Here is a 16,047-nt window from a genome sequence, read left to right on the forward strand (position 1 = left end):
GCTGGGAAGAAGTGTCCCTAGAATGTTGGGCTTTGAAAACCAGTAGGGCTTATTTTCCAGAGAACCAGAGGACGGTGTGAAATAGAGACTCCACTTTTGAGGTGCACAGAAAACCCCACATGCTCTGAGACATAGGGCAGAAGCAGTCATCTGAAAGGATCCTGGGTCACATCTACCTCCTGATCTTGGAGAGTCTCCCAGAGAGGCAGGAGGCAACTACAGCTCACCCTCAGGGACACAGACTGGCAGCAGCCATATTTGGGAGCTCCTTCTACCTCGTGGACACTGGTACCAGCAAGCATAATTTCAGAATCCTCCCTCTAGCTTATTAGCCTCAAGACCTAGCCCCACCCATTTCCACCAGTCTATAGACACAAGGAGTAGGATGTCACAGGCCAAGCAACTAACTGAGCAGGTACACAGCCTCATCCACCAGCAGACAGGCTGCCTCAATCCCACAGCTGCCCCTGAACTTGACCCCAAACACTAGAAGTGCCAGGACCAGGCTCCACACACCAGTGCACAGGAACTAGATCCAGGACCCCCAGGACCCTCCAGTCAGCGACCCTGGTTCCCAACTCTTCCCACCAGTGGGCAGGCACCAGACCCAGAATCCCTGGCCCCTCCCACAAGTGAGCCTGCTCTAGCCTTGGGACCAACCTCACACACCAACAGGCAGACACCAGCCTCAGGAATACCATAGCCCAGCAGCCTGTGGAACCAGCCCACACACTAGCAGGCCAGAACCAGCCCTAAGACTGGTGGGGCCCTGGTGCCAGCCACCACTGAGCCTGATAGAGCTTCACAACCAGCCCACCTACCAGTTGATGGACAGCAGCCTTAAGAATACTACAGCCCAGCAGCCTGCAGACACAGCCTAAACACCAGCAGGCCAGCACCAGCCATGGACTCAGCTGGGTCCTGACCCTGCCCATCAGAATGCCAACACAGGATTTGGGATGACCCAGACCCCACAGCCAGCTGTGTCAGGAACAGTGGTCCAACACCACCTCTGGGAACCCTGGGCTCTACAGCTAGAGCCCAGGACCTGGCTCTGCCTACCAGTAAGCCAGCATAGTCCCAGGACTTGGCTTTACACACCAGTGGTTGGGCACCAGCCCTGGTATCTTCTGGACCTCAACTCCACCCACAAGTGAGCCAGCAGTAGATTTGGTGTCACCCATGGTTGTGCAGCCAGCTACCTCATAATTCTGTCCCAACAAGCAGCAGTTACAGGCTCCATACAAGGCAGAGTCTGGCAAACAACCAGACTGGGGGCAGCCAAGCCTACAGGAACACCCACAGTTGTCAGCCACCACAACCCAGCAGCCCACATAGGGGGTATACCTAGAGCATATAGTTCTAGTGACCAGGGAAGAGTGAGCTGTCGGGACACATACAACATCTCTTACAAAAGGCCACTTCTCCAAGGTCAGGAAATGTAACTAACCTACCAGAAACACAGCAAGAAAATGAGGTGACAGAGAAACATGATCCAAATGAAGGAAAAAGATAAGAATCCAGAAGAAGATCTAAGTGAAGTGCAGATAGCCAATCTACTCAAGGATGACTTCAAGGTAATGATTGTAAAGATGATCAAAGAACTAAGGACAAGAATGAATGACTAGAGTGAGAATTTAGAAGTTTTTAAAAAAGAGTTAGAATCTTAAAGAACAACCTTACAGAGATGAGGAATACAGTAACTGAAATGAAAAATACACTGAAAGGAAACAATTGTAGACTAAATGATATAGAGAAATGAATCAGAAAACTGGAAGACAGAGTACTGGAAATCACTGAAGGTGGACAAAAAAAATAAAATAAAAGAAATGAGGACATTTTAACAGACCTCTGAAACAACATCAAGTGCACTAACATTGGCATTATAGTGGTCCCAGAAGGAGAAGAGACAGAGAAAGAGGCAGAGAAAATACTTGGAGACACGAAAGCTGAAAACTTCCCTAACCTGGGAAAGAAAACAGACATCCAAGTCCAATAAACATAGTAAGCCCCAAACAGGATCAACCCAAAAAGGACCACACCAAGACTCACTGCAATAAAAATGGCAAAAATTAAAGATAAAGAGAGATTAAAAGGAGCAAAGGAAAAGCAACAAGTTACAAACATATGAACTAGCATAAGGTCATCACCTGACTTTTCAGGATAAACTCTGCAGACCAGAAGGGAGTGGCATGGTATATTTAAAGTGATGAAAGGGAAAACCCTATAACCAAAAATATTCTACCCAGCAAGGGTCTCCTTCAGATTTGATGGAGCTCTAAAGTTTTACAGAGAAGCATAACTGAAAGAGTTCAGCATCACCAAACCAGCTTTATGAAAAATGTTAAAGGGGCTTCTCTAAGTGAAAAAGAAAAGACCACAATTGAAACATGAAAATTATGAAAGGAAAAACCTCACTGGTAGAGGTAAATATTCAGTAAGGTAGTAAATCAACCATGTACATAGCTAGTAGGAAGGATAAAAGAAAAAGTAGTAAAATCACCTATGTTCACAATAGGAAGTTAGGGAACACACAATACAAGTAGGTATGAAATATGATATCAAAACCAGTACTTGGTAGGAGAGTAAAAATGCAGGGTTGTTAATAGGCATTTGAAATCAAGAGATCAGCAGCTTAAATTAATCATACACACACACACACATAAACGTTATGGTAACTATAAACCAAAAATCAATAATAGATAAACACACACAAAACAAACAAACTTACAAAAAAACTGAAAGAAATCCAAACATAATATTAAAGATAGTCCTCACATCACAGGAGAAGAGAATAAAAAAACAAAGGAATACAAAAAATTAAAGAGGAATTCCAAAAATACCTGGAGACAAATAAAAATGAACACAGAACGATCCAAAATCTATGCGTCACAGCCAACAGTGATACAAGTTTAATCTCAGGAAACAAAAAAAAATATATCAAATAAACAACCTAACATTATACCTGAAGCAACTAGAAAAAGAAAAAACAAAACTCAAATTTAGTAGAAACATAGGAATTATAAAGATCAGAGCAGATTTTTTTTTAATAGCAACTAAAAATTCAATAGAAAAGATCAGTGAAACTAAGGGCTGGTTCTCTGAAAAGATACCCAAAATAGATACACATTTAGCCAGACTCATAGAGAAAAAAAAGAGAAGGCCCTAAATCAATAACATCAGAAATGAAAAAAGAGAAGTTACTAACGACATAACAGAAATAAAAAGGATCATAAGAAATTAATGTGAACAACTATATGCCAATAAAAGGAACAAAGTGATGAAATGGACAAATTCCTAGAATTGTACCATCTCCCAAGACTGAACCCAGAAGAAATAGAAAATATGAACAGAGGAATTGCCAGTAATGAAATAGAATCAGTAATAATTTTTTAAAAAAAGAACTCAACAAACAAAAGTCAAGGATCAGATGGCTTCAGAGTTGAATTCTACCAAACATTTAGAAAAGAGTTAACACATAACCTTCTCAAACTGTTTCAAAATATTGAAGAGGATGAGGTCAGTACCATCCTCATACCAAAATCAGACAAAAATATCACAAAAAAAATTACTAGGCAATGTCACTGATGAACATTCATGCAAAAATCCTCAAAAAAATTAGCAAACTGAGTCCAACAATATATTAAAAGGATCATACACCATGGTCAAGTGGGATTAATCCCAGGGAGTCAAGGATAGTTCAATATCTTCCTATCAATTAATGTGATAAACCACAGTAACAAATTTGAAGAATAAAACCCATATATATCATCTCAATAGATGCATAAAAAGCTTTTGACAAAATTCAACATCCATTCATGATTAAAAGCTCTCCAGAAACTGGGTATAGAGGGGACATACCTCAACATAATAAAGGTCATTTGGAGAAGGCAACAGCTACATCATATGTAATGGTGAAAAAGTGAAAGTATTTCCTCTAAGATATGGGACAAGTAAGGAATGCCCACTCTTGCCACTGTTATTCAACATAGTATTGGAAGTCCTAGGCACACCAAATCAGACAAGAAAAAGAAATAAAAGTAAACCAAATTGGAAAGGAAGAAGTACAACTGTCACTTTCTGCAGATGACATAACACTGTATATAGAAAATCCTAAAGATGCCACCAGAAAACAGCTAGAGCACATCAATGAATTTGGAGAAGTTGCGAGATGCAAAATTAATATACGGACACCAAGGGGGGAGGCGGCAGTGGAGGGTGGTGGTGGGATGAACTGGGAGATTGGGATCGACATATAGACACTAATATGTATAAAACAGATAACTAATAAAAACCTGCTGTATTAAAAAAATATATACGGATCTGCTGCATTTCTATACACTGACAATGAACTATCAGAAAGAGAGATTAAGGAAACTATACCATATGCAATCACATCGAAAAGAATAAGATACCTAGGAATAAACATACCTAAGCAGGTAAAAGACACGTACTCAGAAAACTATCAATGATAAAAGAAGTTGAAGGTGACACAAAAAGATGAAAAAAATACTATGTGCATGGTTTGGAAAAATTAATACTGTTAAAATGACCCTACTACCATATATATATGATATATCTCACATGCTGTTTCATTTCACGTAGCTCTTCCTACAGCTCCAGGCTGAGTTTGTTTCCAAGAAAATATATTATTTCAGATACATATTTGCGCACTCAAGACTCCTCTGTAATCCCAGATTATTTAAGAGACTTCTGCTTGACACTGTCTAGATTCTGAAGCTCCACTACAAGCATTAATAAAATTATATTTACATAGGTATGTATATGATAATCAAACAATAATGCAATTACAATTGTATTATGATTTATTCCTCCTTTTGGAGCATAAAATTGTCTTATTTGCCACTCTCTTGTAAATGACTGTTTACAAATTATACTTAGGACTTAGAGAGGAATGAATCTACAAAAAACTGACCAATGTGCAAATATCACCAATTTATATACATCTCACAAGATTAGGACACTCTCTAATTATTATCAAAGAAAAATAAAGCCTGGATGCTCTGCAGTCATGAATCAAGGGAATGCAGGGGACTAGAGTTAAGAAACAGACAGTAATCAATGCAGCAGAGTTCACCGTCCACCAGCTGCAATTACTAAAAGGCACGAAACAAATGTGAAATATGGAGGAGAGGGTTACAAAGACAAAAAAGTGCTCACCCAAGACAAGGAGGCTTTGGGTGGCTCTAGATTCAGTGGAGGATCTAGGGAAGATGTTAGTGCTATGGATTTGTTGAATCTGCTGCCTGTGCCTACTCAAGATGAAACCATAGAGACATGGTTCAGATCATGAGCACCTAACATGAAACTTATCAGGGAATAATAACAGTCCTACAATCAGTAAGACGGTGATTCTGTTATGAAATAAAGCATAACTGAATCCCCAATCCTTTTCCTGTTATCAAACCTAGCATACTTAATTACTATGATATACTTACAAATCTAGTTAGCTGTGTTCTTCCAATAGTTTAGATATATATTTATCTGTTTTCCTAATTATTTACCATTATAGTTTAAGTTGGTGGTAATTTATTTTTTTATTTTAGTAGTGACAAGTTTCTATTTAGGTATAAAGATTTATTTAATAGGCCAATACCAATTATTCAAAAGACTTAATGATCTTAACTTAAAATAGATGCTCTCATTGAAATACTATAGAAACCTGCTACATGACTAAGTTGGATTTAATACATGCAAGACAGGCTCAATATTAGGACAGCAACAAAGAGAGTCATTTGTTTCTGTGCCTGAACAAAATGGAATACCACCTATCACAGGAATTTTTGAATACTATCGTAGTGTGCCTTAAAGTAGTTGTTATGAATCACTAATATTAATAAAAATGTGCAGGGTAAAAAAATCACTAATTTTTCATCATGTTCTCATCAATTTCTTAACATCTGAGTGAAGTAAAACCATTAGCAATGAAGATAGATGTGCCTTTTTTGTTATTTTAACATACAAGATAGTTATGCAAAAATGGAATCTCTCGTGTAAAATCTTGTGCATTTTATTAAATTGAAATCATACATTTTCATTGATGGAATACTTTCAAAACAGAGCAACTATCACAAGGTACATTCGAGCCTGACTTCTGCTCTCTGAAACTCATGATTATACATTCACATTCCTTAAGGACTGATTCCTTTTCTTCAAGAGGGAAGAGCACCTCATCAAAATGAACCAACCACTGACGATGGCGGCACAAGACAGATTCGATCTCCATTGAGCCCTCCATACACCCTAAACTAGAGAACACATTTCTCTCCAGCAACTGCCATTTGGATACAATGTTCTGTGCAGGACTAAATGACTTATATATGTTTCTCTTAGCCTTTACCATAAGCATGTGGTGTTACAGGCTCAAACCTGCAGTAATCCTGAACATTTAGTCTCTGATTCCAGTCATTAATACGAACAACAGATTGGTTTCTGCACTCAAGGGTATATTAAAAGTCAGGTTGCAGCATTACTTGGACTCAGCACTAAGAATCAAGGTCATTATGAATTGCACTAAACTACATTAGAAGCCACAATGGGCTGATGCAGGAACTATAATCCCCAACTCTCTTTACTAGTTCAGCTCAAGGTTCAGAATTATTTCATCTTCCTGTGTGGCTTTGGCACTGGACCAGAATCAAACCCTGAAAAATCACTTTTTCGGAAATGAACATTTAGCTAGATTCCTGATACCCTCCCTTCCACGGAGAGTCATCCCTTCAGATATAAAGAAAACATTGTCACCTGACTCCTTTCTGCTGCCGGGATGGTGGGCTCAGTGTGACGGTCAAGATAGCCAGTACCTACACTGGAGGGAGACAGGCATAAACCAGGTGTAGGTTTGTGATTCTCTGATCCCATCTCCCCTCAAAACTGCACATCTTTTCACCTGTAGGTACAATAAGAGAACAGTTTGGGGTAATGGAGGATATTTGTGAAAAACTTTATCCCAGTGGTTAATTACCAAAAACAGCTTCAATCTACTAGTTATTTCCAAGGAGATCATTGAAGAGTTTTGAGAGACTCCTTTTTGTTTTGTTTTACTTTATCCCAAAAGTAAAAGTCAGACACAGTCTCATGTGAAGGAAGCAGGAAATACTGAGTTGACTGTGGAAACTGGAAATACACAGGAGACTGGAAGATCTTATAGAGGCTATAAATAATGCTTGAATCAAAAGTTTGGTGGTGGGACTTCCCTGGCAGTCCAGTGGGTAAGACTCTGCACTCCCAATGCAGGGGGCCAAGATTGATCCCTGGTCAGGGAACTAGATCCCACATGCATGCCGCAACTAAGGAACCCATGTGGCACAACTAAGACGAGAGAGAGAGAGAGAGGAGAGAGAGAGAGAGAGAGAGAGGGAGAGGGAGAGGGAGAGGGAGAGGGAGAGGAGAGAGAGAGAGAGAGAGAGAGAGAGAGAGAGAGGGAGGGAGGGAGAGGGAGAGAGAAAGAAAGGAGGAAAAAAGGAAAAATGGAAAGAAGGGAAGGATGGAAGGAAGGAAGGAAGGAAGAATTGGTTCACTGAATTAAACAAAACAGTATTTAAAAAAAAAAAAGGTTGGTGGCACATCATGGGGAAATAGAACCAACCTGAAAAAGCTCCCAATGGCCACCTGTACATAAACTTGAACAACAAAATAAAGAGCATGGAACTGAATGATAATATAAAATATTCAATAAATACCTAGGATTCCATATCAATATTAAAATATAATTATAGACAAAAATGGAGAAAAGGAATATATTTCTTACATAAGGATGATGAATAATATAGGGAGTTATTCCCCTTTTAAAGTGGGGAAGCTTATTTTATCCCCTTAGCCCCTCCTTGCATATGAGATGCACTTAGTGATTTCCCTAAAAAGAATAAAGTATGGAAAAGAAAAACACAGTAACTTCACAGTGGAGAAACCTGGCAAATACTTTAAACAAGTGATTGACCACCTTAATGATAAATCATGTCAATTACCAAATGACATAACATGATGAGAGGTGGAAGCTTTCTCCAAAATAACTCATTTTTTTCTAATCATAAGGAACACATAACACAAACTCAACTTTAGGGGTAGTTCTAAGCAGTGTCTCATCAGTATTCCTCAAACTTGTCAAGGTCATGAAAAATAAGGGAAGACTGAGAGAGGGTCATAGAGCACAAGAGACAGGGAACATATGATGACTATATGTACCTAATGTTCTGGACTGGGTCCTGGAAGAGAAGAATGACATAGGGTCAAAACTGGTGAGATGCAAATGAAGTCTGGAATTCAGCTAACAGTGTTGTACCAATGTAGATTTCCTAGTTTTCACAAATGCAGCATGGTAATATACAATGGTAACTACAGAGAAAACGGGATGAAAACATATTTGAGACCTTTCTTTATGACCTTGTAGCTTTTCTACAGTTCTAAAACTATTTTTAAATTATTTACTTGAAATTCTATAAAAGTTTATAAGTTATGTTAACTGATCACCTCTTTGAGTTTATACCCTTTTTTATTTTCTATGGAAGGCATTTTAACTCTTTTCTTGATTTCAAAAATAATCAAACTATTAAACACAATAGATTCATATATTTTGCCTTCTATGTTGTTCCAAATTTAATGAAAAGATCCTCTATAAATGTGTTTTCTAAGGTCAGAAATGCAGGAGTCCATCTTGCAACCTCTTTCTCTGTCAATAAAGGGAGTAACATAGGAAAATCTTCCTTCTGTGGAGTATGAGTGTCCATTTTTCATATACACCAAATCTCTAATCAATCGTTTCCTCTCACATGCTGTTTCCCTAAAATTCAGCTGAAACATCTTCCTCTGTTCTTTGTAGTGACCCCACAGCTCATTCTTCCAGTGTTTACTGGAAATTTTTCAGTAAGTTAATCTATGTCAATAAGCATGATATTTCAAAGGTCCACGATTCATGACAGCAAGAGACATAAACCTAGGTTTCTCAAAATAATTTCCATTGAAGCAGAGCTTCCCACACCACATTTTAAAGCCTAGATTCCTCCTTCACCTTTGGACATCACACTTGTGCTATCTGCTTTATTCATTCTCACCTACCTGAGTGTATGACTGTTGTCTCCTTTTCTTCACATCCCAGCTCTTCCCTTTGCTCAAAAAAGGTGACCAGGCTCAGCTTAGAGACAGCAAGACCTGTTTATTTAAAAAAGGAACATGACTCATTCTGGCGATTCTACAATTTCCAATCCAGTACTGTGTTCAGCAGAGAAGAGAGGACACTACATGTTATAGAAAATTATTTCACCAAATAGTATTTCCTGACAGCCACTTTAAAGTACATAGGGGGACTTCCCTGGTGGTACAGTGGCTAAGAATCCACCTAACAATGAAGGGGACATGGGTTCAAGCCCTGGTCCGGGAAGATCCCACATGCTGTGGAGCAACTAAGCCTGTGCACCACAACTACTGAGCCTGCGCTCTAGAGCCTGCGAGCCACAACTACTGAAGCCCACAAACCTAGAGCCCGTGCTCCACAACAAGAGAAGCCACCGCAATGAGAAGCTCACCCACCTCAACAAAGAGTAGCCTCCGCTCACCGCAACTAGAGAAAGCCCACGTGCAGCAACAAAGACCCAACACAGCCAAGAATAAATAAATTTATAAAAATAAAAAACATAGGAAGCAATTCTAATTTTCAGATCCTTAACTCTACTTCCAAAAATAAGGAACTCGTATCAAAAATAAGGAATGGATACTCGACTTTAAGATGTGGCAAAAACAGTATTTTATTTTATTCTAATGAATATCTAGAATTATCACTGATTTAGAGTGAAAGATGCAGATCAACTCAAGAAATGAGAACAAGATGAAACATCTTAAAGATTTTCTTTGCATCAACAAACGCTTATTTCCTTGAAATGATTGCATTTCTCATTTGTGCTGATTATAGCATTTTAAGATACTCGAACCAATACTGTACAACTGTTGTTTTATTTTCCTGAAGATACAAAAAGTTATAAAGAACAGAATAACTGTGACATGACTGTGGAATAAAATGAAAATTTACAAAACAGGTACTAACAAAAGCCAGTATCTCCACTGAACAAAGGTGAGAGCTGTCATTTTCCAAAGCAATCTACAAGTAAAGGGAAATGAAGAAAGGGGAGTTTTCAGATTAAATGCAATCATTTATGCATATCTCTCAATAAATCCAATACCCTTATTAATTATAACTGGAAAATTATTAGCTTCTCAGTCAAGGAATCTGGCAGACAGCCCCTGAACCAAGTGAACAAAATTAACGTTAGCTGTACTTCGACAAATTGAAAAACTGACCAATGCACACAGGACTCATCACTGCTGTGATACTGTTTTGTAAAATAATAATGATAGTGATAATAATCTAATCATGAGAAAAGTATTAATCAAATTTAAAGCCACATATAACTGTCATATCCTGTACTCTAGTGTATTTTAAAGAGTAAGTCTTTCCTCGAGGCAATTGAGAGCTGTTTCTTTTTCAGAACTTTGACTTATTCTGGGCCATATTGCAATCTGCTTTATTGGTGCATTTTCATAATCCTTGCCTACAAAGACTGATGCTGCATCCAGACAAGATTAAGTATTACATATTCTCCCTCTTCACTGATAGCCCAGGACTCAAGCCCATATTCAGTGGGAATCCTGTGTATCAACACATCCCCAGGTTGGTCTGACAAAAAGGACACATTTTCAATGTCTGCACAACAGTAATTCATGGTAGAAATTTTTCATGCTGTAAAGGGAGCCTGGAGGGAAAGAATGGAGAGAAGGCAATGGGATATAAGAGAGGAATGTCCTAAAGATCTACTCTTGGCTATCATTAGGTAAATAAAGTAGTAGTAACACATTTGTTAGGCAGGACCACCAGAGGTAGAGAACTAAATGTTTGCAAGTTCTAAATACATGGGATTTCAGCAAGAAAAGGGGACACAGCCACTGACCTGGGTCACAATATTTACCTGAGAACCTGCCATTTTCCTGAAGAAACAAAATGTTATAAAGAAGAGGATAACTGTGACATGACTGTGGAATAAAAAGAAAATTTACAAAACAGTTACTAACAAAAGCCAGTATCTCCAGTCAGTAACAGTTAGTACTGTTTTGTAAATCTTCATCTTATTCCACAGTCATGTCACAGTTATTTCTAGGTGTCTTTCTCAGGCCATGTGATACAGATAAACCACATGGGTGCATCTCTGAAGGCATCAGCACAGTGCCTTCACCTGCTACCCCACACTCAGAGGCAGAAGGACCTTGAAATGCAGAAAGGCCAAGGTCCCCTATCATTTGTCATGTGACAGATTCAGAAAAAAATGAGCTCCTACATGGAGACCAAAATGTGATATATTCTCCTTCCCTGTTTTCACATGCCCTTCCGCCCCACAGTCAGTCACTAATTCTGCTACAGCAACGGGGAATGTGGGTTGCAAGGACCACCTGTCTTTTCTTGAACCAAAGGCTGGACTCAGCTCTCACACCACAGATATATCTAAGAGCCCTCTTGCTTAACTCTGGTTTCACCCTGGAATTGCCTGGAGCATGTAGTTAAAAAAAAACTTATTTGTAATCTATATAAGTTATGTTGTTCACCTGAAACTATGTTGTACTATGTTGAATCAAATGTAACACTGTAGGTCAATTAAACTTTTTTTTTAATGTGCTCTCAGGCAGGATCTGTGAAGGAGGTCACAGGTGATACTGGTTATTAAAACTCACCATGTCATCTTTATCGTAAGCCTAGAGTGATAAGTATTTATGTAAATTGTGCCCCTCAAATTTAAATATGCATACAAAGCATTCCAGGACCCATGGAAGAAACTGTGATTCTGCAGGTTTGGAGTGGGGCCCATGGATTGGCATCTTTATCAAGTTTTTTCTTTGTGGCGATGATGCCCCCGCAGACCCGTTTTTAGTAGCACTACACTTACACTATATAATTAGCAGGAGGATGTAAATACCGGGACTCACCTTTCTGTCTCTTCTTCTGTTTCCCTATGATTGATTAAAAAAAAAAAAAAATGTTTGCATGCAATAGAAGCTAACTATTGATGGTGGAGGAATACAGAAAAGAAAGGTACCTTAGAAGTTCAGAGATTTTTCATTGTTTTCTGTTTACTTTCACTTTTTTTCCCTAATAGGGTAGATAAAGTTTTACTTTTATTAGTAAAAGTCAATCAGTTTTTCTAACTGGATGTATTTTTTAATTCTCCCATCAGATTTATATCCTTGGTTTATTTTGGTAGTAATGTTTTTCCTATGGGAAATTTTCCTAATATGATTATAACCATAATAACATCCTTTTAGTCCCTCACATGCCTGCTTACATTCCCAGTCTTTCATTAAGTGTAAATTTCCAAGGCGACAGCTTTCATATTTTCTGAACAGCACTTTTAAGAATAAATCTTCTATGCCTGGCTTTTTTGGCATCAAACCTGGGAGGTCATGAAAAGATACAGATGAAAGATACCAAATAAATTATCCCACCTAATAATCTCAGTGAAGATACTCTACAATATTAGGTATAATTGACAAATGGTTACCTAAATTAAGAATAAAACAGAAATGACCCAAGTAAAATCGTAAGTGAAAGCAGAGATATATAAATAGTGCTATAGAAATAAAAGTAATTATAGGAGGCTACTATGAACAATTATACAACAAATTTGACACTTAAAAAATACATGAATATCTAGCAAGACACAGCCTGCTTTGACTTTAGCATGAAATTTTAAAAATCACATTAAACTTGCGATTATTAGGTAGACAAAAATACTAACTTTAAACTTGCGATTATTAGGTAGACAAAAAATACTAATTTTAAAGAATTCCCAACAACAAAAAATCTATGAACCAGATGAATTAACTAGATAATTCCAACAACATTTCAAGAAAAATTAATACAAATTCTCAACACATATTTCTGAAGTTTGAGGAGGAGAGAAATTATCAGGACACTTTTTATGAAGCCAGCATTACCCAATATAAATTAAAGCAAACTACTGGAATATAATGAAGATTATACATGAAAAGACCACAATTATCAGTATATTCAACAGTGGAAGACTGAAAGTTTTTCCTCTATATTCCAGAAAAATGTAAGAATGCACATTCTCACCACCTGGATTCAACACAGTACTGGATTTCCTAGTGTAAATGATCATGCAAGGGAAAAAAGGCATCCAAACCGGAAGGGAAGGAGTAAAATATCTTTGACTACAGATGACAAAATCTTATGTAGAAAAACCTAAAGCATCCACATTAAAAAGAAAATAAGCACAGAAAACAGAAACAAATTTAGTGAATTTCAAAATACAAAATGAAACAAAAACTAGTTAAGTTTCTATACACTAACAAAAAATAATCCAAGAAAGATATTAAGAGTATATTTTCATTTACACTAGCTTCAAACAGAATAATATATTAGGCATTAATGAAGGAAGTGAAAAACTTGTACGATAAAATTTGTTAAAACTGCTGGAAATAACTCAAGAAGATATAAATAAACAAACACACATTCCATGTTCCCAGATGGGAACACTTATATTATTAATTGTCAATACTACCCAAGGTGATCTATAGATTCAGAACAGTCTCTTTCAAAATCCCAAAGACACCTCTGACAAAAATAGAAAAGTTCCTTCTAAAATGTATGTGGAATATCACAAAACACTGACTATCAAAACTAACCTGGTGGCTAGGCCCGTGAGCCATGGCCACTGAGCCTGTGCATCCAGAGCCTGTGTTCCACAATGGGAGAGGCCACAGCAGTGAGAGGCCCGCGTACCGCAAAAAAAAAAAACAACAAAAAACAACAACAAAAAAACAACTAACCTGATAAAGAAAGTGGAAAGTTGGAAGCATGACACTTCCTGATTTTAAATGTACTCCAAAGCTATAGTTATCAAAAAAGGGTAATGCAAACATGCAGACAGAAAAAGAATAACTGATCAGCATAGAGAGCACAGATAGAAGGTCTCATATTTATGTCAAAGAATCTTCAACCAGCCTATAGAACACAACTGGAAATGGATTGTCTCTTAAACAAATGGCACTGGAAAAATTGGATGTTTATATGTGGAAAGAATGATGTTGGACTCTTACCTAATGCCATATACAAATGTTAACTCTAAAAGTATTGAAGGGACTTCCTTGGTGGCACAGTGGTTAAGAATCCACCTGCTAATGCAAGAGACACGGGTTCGAGCCCTGGGCCGGGAAGATCCCACATGCCATGGAGCAACAAAGCCCATGCACCACAACTGCTGAGCCTGCGCTCTAGAGCCTGCGAGCCACAACTACTGAGCCTGCACCCCACAACTACTGAAGCCCATGCGTCTAAAGCCCGTGTTCCGCAATAAGAGAAGCCACGGCAACGAAAAGCCCCCGCACCACAACGAATAGTAGCCCCCAATCGCCGCAACTAGAGAAAGCCCACACACAGCAATGAAGACCCAACACAGCCAAAATAAATAAATAAATAAATAATAAAATGATTGCCGATTTAAATACAAACCTATAACTTAAAACCCCCTAGAAGAAAACATAGAAGACATTTTTTTTTTTTTTTTTTGTGGTATGCGGGCCTCCCTCTGCTGCAGCCTCTCCCGTTGCGGAGCACAGGCTCCGGACGCGCAGGCCCAGCGGCCACGGCTCACGGGCCCAGCCGCTCCGCAGCACGTGGGATCCTCCCAGACCGGGGCGCGAACCCGGTTCCCCTGCATCGGCAGGCGGACGCGCAACCACTGCACCACCAGGGAAGCCCCAGACATTTTTTATGACATTCGATTTGGCAATGATTTTTTGGATATGAAACTAAAAACTCAGTCAAGAAAAGCAATACAGTTGAATGGGATGACATCATATGTAAAAACTTGCCCACATTAGAGGAAACAATGGGGGTGGAAAGGCAACCTGCGGAAGGAGAGAAAATTTTTGCAAAGCACATATCTTCTAAGGAGGTAAGGTATAAAATATATAAATAACACCTAGAACACAATAACATCAAAAAACAAGTAACACAATGTATGGGCTGAAGATTTAATAGACATTAATTCAAATAAGACATACAAATAAACAACAGAAATGTGAGAGATGCTCAAAATAAGTAATTATTATGGAAATAAACAACACGACCACAATGATGTATCACCTCATACTGATTAGGATGACCACTACATATATATATACATTCACATTGTATATAGCCAATGTTGACAAGGATATGGAGAAATTGGAAACCTTATGCATTGTTCAAGGAAATATAAAAGAGTATAACCAGCATAAAAAATAATATGGAGCTTTCTCAAAAAATTAAAGATAGAATTATATGATCCAGCCCTCCCACATCTGGGTATGTATATAAAGGACTTCAAAGGAGCATCTGTTAGAGATATTTTCACACTTAGTTACTTTGTAGCATTACTCACAAAATAAGTAATAGATGGAACCAGTCCAATATTCATGAATACATGAACAGTTAAGAAATGCAGCATAGCTCTTTTCTCTTGTCCGCCATCCTATGTGCGCTTGGATTTGCTCCTCGCCATGTCTTCTCACAAGACCTTCAGGATCAAGCGATTCCTGGCCAAGAAACAAAAGCAGAATCGTCCCATTCCCCAATGGATTCGAATGAAAACTGGTAATAAAATCAGGTACAACTCTAAGAGAAGACATTGGAGAAGAACCAAGCTGGGTCTATAATGAGCCTCACATATGAAGTGGCACACATTATCGGAACATCACTAGTGTCTGTAACAGCTGCCTGTGTTTGATGCTCTCTCCTCTTTTCTTGATCTTTCCTCACCACTGCTCACTGTGTAGCTCAGTAATAATAAACATGTGAACCTTGTGTTGGAAAAAAAAAAAAAGAAATGTAGCATATACATACAATGGATCATTATTCAGCTTTGAAAAAGTGATGGATCTTGTCACATGATACAACGTGAATACATCTGGAAGACTTTATGTTATGATATGCAATAGTCACAAAGGAACGGACAGTATATGACTTCCTTTATGTGAGCACTCTGA

General features: G+C 38.3%; 1 protein-coding gene across 1 annotated transcript; it reads left to right on the forward strand.

The window, feature by feature from the left end:
- Nucleotides 1–15,517: 15,517 nt before the first annotated feature.
- Nucleotides 15,518–15,813, forward strand: LOC102989027 (60S ribosomal protein L39). Its single transcript, XM_024115212.3, has one exon. It carries the CDS (start codon nucleotides 15,562–15,564, stop codon nucleotides 15,715–15,717), a length of 156 nt encoding a protein of 51 aa, XP_023970980.1. The 5' UTR covers nucleotides 15,518–15,561; the 3' UTR covers nucleotides 15,718–15,813.
- Nucleotides 15,814–16,047: the final 234 nt, after the last annotated feature.

The sequence above is a fragment of the Physeter macrocephalus genome, chromosome 1 (assembly GCF_002837175.3).
Source record: "Physeter macrocephalus isolate SW-GA chromosome 1, ASM283717v5, whole genome shotgun sequence".
Lineage (NCBI taxonomy): Eukaryota > Metazoa > Chordata > Mammalia > Artiodactyla > Physeteridae > Physeter > Physeter macrocephalus.

What these genes read in the sequence shown, in the direction of transcription:
- LOC102989027 (XM_024115212.3), top strand. Translation starts at nt 15,562, where the DNA reads ATGTCTTCTCACAAGACCTTCAGGATCAAGCGATTCCTGGCCAAGAAA.